Genomic DNA, 5,469 nt, shown 5'->3' with positions numbered 1-5,469 from the left:
ATCTTAACTGTGGAGGGCAGTGTCACTGGCCCTCATATGTGGGATCCGAACCGGGGCCCTCTGGCATCCCAAGCCAGTTCTTAACCATCGCGCCACTCGCCGGCCCAGATTTTTTTTTTTTTTAATCTCTGCTTCTCCTTCCCAAATTTAGGTCCCTTTCATTTTTGTCCCACACTATTAAAGTAGCCTCTAGCTGGTCTTTGAACTTCTTCTCTGACTCCTTGAGATCCATTCTTCATCAAGTAGCCAGAGTAATCTTTTAAACATATTAATTCATGTTATTCTTTATATTAGAACTATTAAATGATTTCTAATTATACTTAGAATAAATTTAAAGTTATTTAATATGGATTATAAGTAGGATAACTGCATCTCCTTATTTTCCCAGCACAGTATTAGATTATGCCTGTTGTCCTGATATAATTATTAACATTGTCCTTTTCACTCTCTCATGTTTTCATGTGATAAATTATATGGTCACCCTAATGAAAGTTGCCTCATGATCTTTCCTCTCTAGTTTTATAGGTCTTCATTCCCTCAGCACTAGCAATTTCTTCTAGTTGGACAAGTCTTCGTTTAGATTATGACAGGTTTTTTCTGCCTTGAAAATTTAGTCATGTCATTTTCTTTACTTTTGTTTCCTTAGTGCGCCCGTAATTCTCTATCACAGCATGCCAATTGTTATTTTTAGCATTTGTATTGATTTTTAACATTTATTTAATTTTTTATTTATTTATTTTTTACTTTTTCCTAATACTTAATATCTGTAAAGGGAGAAGCCACTATCTCTATAACTCCTAGCATAATGCTTGGCTCATATAAGGTTACCAATTGTTGACTGAGTAAATATAATTTTTTGTGAAATTTACCAGATTATATAAGAAACTATGTAGCTTTGAGATTTTCTATTCATTTAAATATACGAAGACTTACCCTGAATGAAACCTTGCATGCATTTCCATATTCAGGACTAAAACAATTAGGTGTTTGTCTTTATATTCTATTGCTTGCGCAATAGAATATGTAAAGAGCAGAGGGTAATGAATGATATTACAGTATCAAAAAGTTTATTATCCAGTTCTAAATTTTTTGCATTTAAATTAATTCTCTCCTATTTTTGGCTTTACCTTTATGTTGTTATCATTGACCCTTCCTAGATATATATTTAAAACTGATTTATTTTTAAATAACTTCTCTTTAAAACTCATTCTGCGTTGATGTGCATACACACGCGTGCACACACACACACACACACACACACACACACACGTATACAGTGAGAGAGAGAGAAAGAGGAAGAGGGAGAGGGCATCAGTTTTGCTATTTTCTCATTTATGAAAGTGTCTTCCTAACTAAATAAAAACATCCAGGAGAATAAACATATGATATTGGTTAAATGCTCACAAGTGTCAAATTCCTTGTCATGAGGGTTTTCTATTTGAACATTCTCTATAGGTCTTCAGATGGGATGGAGGAAACTTTGTGTTGTATCAGACACTGCATGTCCGAGGTGTGCTGAGTATGGCCTTGTTCACCAGAGGAGGATCTGTGTTCTTAGCCATTACCCAGGCTAATGCCAGGCCCAATTCCCTTTTGCTCAGATGGTCTGGCAGTGAGTTTATTAACTTTCAAGAAGTGCCGATCAGTGGGACAACAGAAGTCAAGGCCTTGACTGCAGGCGATGATATTTACTTAATTTTTGCCAAAACTGTCTTTCTAGGTGAGACGATACAATGTTTGTGATGCATACATAATTATTATCAAAATCATCTCGCATTCAAATAGTACGTTCATATGAAAATGCTCTTGTAATAATTTTTTATCTAATCCATAGAATGTTTTTTATGGATAAGTACTGGCTGTCAACTGTAAATGGATTTTGGGGAAAAAAATTTAGTGTTATGTCCATACTCATTAGGTGTTCTGAAACACTACTTTAAAGATATTATGATAAAATTGGGGATGGGTGGGTAAAGTAGAAAGGTCTACGAAAAGTTTTACGAAGATATTATGCCCAAAGCATAAACAGGTAACATTTATATCGCTGTACTTGGGGTGCCATGGGTAATTTATAGTACTGATAAATAGGGCTTAGCAACTTTTGATAAGGCTGTTTAAAAATATTAATTAAATACGAATATGTTTTCTTCTGCTTAGTGGAACTTTCATAGATAAAATACCAACAGTCCTGAAAAATAGAATATTTATTACTTACTCTTCTTTGATATCAGATCATGATTATTGGCTAACCATGTATACACTTCATGTGGTAAATGCAAAAAGACTTTTGAAGTGTTTTCTACTAAATTATATTTCTATTTAAATGATTTCTGAGGGATGTCCCACTAAATATGTTTTTTTAAATTAAATTTAATATTTTATTATAGTTTTACTGTGTAATTTTGTCTTTTTCTGCAACTTTAGGCTTCATATTTGACTTTTATTCCATTATTACAGGAGATCAGAGTTCAATTGATATTTTCATTTGGGAGCCAGGACGGTCTTCTTTTAGATATTTTCAATCCCTGGATTTTGTTGCTGTTAATAAGATCCACTCCTTCACACCAGCCTCAGGAATAGGTAAGTGCTTTTTAACTGCTAACTAATGCTAAGGGCAGCAGCGAGGAAAGCTAAAATGATTTTAATTTCACTGAATTAGAGATAGTGTCACATTGCCAGACAGTGGGCATTTTAATACAAAAGTAAAATCCAGAAATCCTAGAATTTCAAAAGGACTGACACTCTTAAAATGAGCATTATGCTTGAGAAGAATTAGAATGACTAAAATATGGGGGAAAATGTTAGTGAAGGGTAAGGAAAGATAATACGTTACTTTTGTCTAGAGAAAAATGAAGAGTGATATTACATATACACTTTTTAATTATGAAAGTATTTATAAGGGGATAGCAAGTATGTGCATTGAATAACTTTTTTTGAAAAGTCAGAAAATGATTGTGAGAACTCTTGACCTTGGTTACTCTCCCAACTTTTCCCCACTGTCTGAAATCCTTTCTTGGTTCTCTCTACTTTAATCTACACATTAGAAGTATAAGCAGTGTTTTTAATTTGGTTTCTGAAGCAGAGTCTGTTAGTGAGAACCCAAGGGATTAATGCAGTCTGGAGGTTGTAGGATTATTAAAGGTTGGTATGGAACCACTTGGGTGGGCCAGTGGCAATCAGGCAAAGAAGCCAAGTGCATTGTCATGGNGTCAGCTTCTGGCTGGTGTTTCTTTACTTTGGAAGATTCAGTATATGGTGTAATGTTAAGAAAATTGTCTTCTACTGTTTACCGATGGCAAGGGGTTTTTATTCCACTTGAGGTAAGAATTGTTTATTTTTCAATATGCAAACTAAAATGTACATGTAAAGTTGGGATAACTCACTAATTATTATTATTATTCCTTATTTCCTAGGATTTAAGTATAGAAAATCCTAAAACTTGTGAGGCCTTTAATATTGGTCTTTCTCCCTACTTTGTGATAACTCATGAAGAAAGAAATGAAGAAAAGCCTTCTGTTAATAGTGTGTATACATTCACATCTGGACTCAAATTATTGCTGGTAAAAAAATTTAAAAAAAAGAATAAAATTTTTTGTAGATTCCTTCATTTAAAAGAAAATTAGATTTGTGTGATTAAATGTAAGATAATGTATGTGTCTTAACCTAGGGATATTTTTGTTTTTCTAGAAATGACACCTAGATAGGCATATCTAGGGATCAGCATGGTTTTTAAAGTTTTGACCTTCAAATACTGACTCATAGTATTATTGTACTGAGAGACCTTTTTAAGTTAAATTCTCCCTTAAATTTTTATTCCCACTGTTCTGTCTTCCTTGCAGGTACAAACAATCATTATTTCAGAAAGTTCTCAAGTGAGATATTTTACTTCAGATAGTCAAGATTATTTAATTGTTGCAAGTCAAAGAGATGATTCTGAATCAACTCAGGTTTGATTCTTTTAAAATTAATTTTTTTCTTTTTAATACTATAAGTGAAATTCATCACAGACATAGTCTGTAGGGTTAGTATAAAAGAAAACTAATTTGATTGGGGTAAAGTACTAAAGTAAAATGTAGATATTGATTAGGCACAGTTAATTTTTAAATAATAGAGTTATGAATATTATACAGTCTTCACGAACCAGAGCATGTATAATAATAAACATGAATATTTAATTAGAATTTAATTGAGTTGGTAGACATGAAGAGAAATCATATAACTGGACAGAGTAGATATCACTGAAAATTCATAAATAAAATTGCCAAATAGGCACTCAACATCATCCCCTAAATCCCATATTTCCCTTGTAAACTACATCTCCTTTATAACACTTATTTGATAATTTTTGCCACTCCTCACACTCCCATACCTGCTTCTCATCTCGCTTTTATCTCATGACCTTGTTGAAATGAAAACCACCAGAAAGGAGGTTACTCATCTTCCCAACACCAAATTCAGAAATCGTCTTAAAGCCATCTTATTCCTCCCTCCTGTTACAGTGGAGGGCGTGTTCCTTCTACAAAGCCAGGCTCCTTACATAGTTTCCCCTCTGGCTTTCATAAGGTTTTGTTATCCCTTCCGTGTCTGGCACCACTAGCATTTCTCCGTAGGATTGTTACAACAGCTTAAGTGCTAGATATCCAAGCTTATGAGAGAGTTTTTCCTGATCTCACCCCTTTCTACTTTGTGTTCTCTTTTCTCCCTTCTATAGTAAGACACCTTGAAAGAATTGTCTACTTGCTTTGTCTTTACTTCTTCATGTTCACTGATGAGAAGAGAGTTCCAAATTCAGTGTTTTTCTTTTATCTTATTTGACTTTCCATTGGCATGTGACAGTCACCTTATCCTCAGATTTAAACGATCTCTTCACTTAACATATGACAAAGGTTTCCCCTTTGTATCATCCTTCTAAGTCTCCATTGCCAGTTTTTCTTCCTTTCTTGAACTTAGATTTCTTAAAGTTTTTCAGGTTGAATTTTAGTTCTAATTTTCTTTTTCTTTCTCTTCACTTACTGTTCACTTGCTCTGGGTACTTTTCATCAATCCGATGGCTTTAAGTATCATAGGCTAATATCTTCCATAGTTATTGGTAGCCTTTTCTTTGTATTCCACACTTACATATCTAACAGCCTGTTGACATATCCACTTAAATCTCTTTTAGATGTTGTAGAGTTAACATATCCTACTGAACTTTTGATTTTCTCTATGAAAGTGTTTATTGCTTGCTTTCATCTCAGGAAATAGCAACCTCATAAATGCAATTGCTAAAGATAAAATACTGGGATATATCTTTCTTGTTTACTTCTTTTTAGTCATTGACATCTAATTTATTAAGTGTTTTTGATTATATTCCCCAATGTTTTAGGTATAGATTTTTTTTTTTAAAGATTTTTATTGGGTAATTGGGGGGATGGGAACAGTGCTGGGGAATTGGGGGAAGGGGAACAGACAAGTTGCTGTCATTTTGTT

The 5,469-nt window shown here is 33.5% G+C and overlaps 1 protein-coding gene across 1 annotated transcript in view; it reads left to right on the top strand.

Moving 5' to 3' along the window:
* Positions 1 to 5,469, top strand: part of ADGRV1 (adhesion G protein-coupled receptor V1) — a 548,236-nt gene that overhangs the window by 150,215 nt on the left and 392,552 nt on the right. The window contains exons 43-46 of the mRNA XM_019641108.1: positions 1,300 to 1,340; positions 3,195 to 3,320; positions 3,414 to 3,560; positions 3,840 to 3,947. Coding sequence (XP_019496653.1) covers positions 1,300 to 1,340; positions 3,195 to 3,320; positions 3,414 to 3,560; positions 3,840 to 3,947 — 422 coding nt within the window. The remainder of the gene's footprint in view (positions 1 to 1,299; positions 1,341 to 3,194; positions 3,321 to 3,413; positions 3,561 to 3,839; positions 3,948 to 5,469) is intronic.

The sequence above is a fragment of the Hipposideros armiger genome, unplaced genomic scaffold, assembly GCF_001890085.2.
Source record: "Hipposideros armiger isolate ML-2016 unplaced genomic scaffold, ASM189008v1 scaffold_57, whole genome shotgun sequence".
NCBI lineage: Eukaryota > Metazoa > Chordata > Mammalia > Chiroptera > Hipposideridae > Hipposideros > Hipposideros armiger.
The sequence above is the reverse complement of the archived record's forward strand: the minus strand, read 5'-3'. Positions and strand labels throughout refer to the sequence as shown.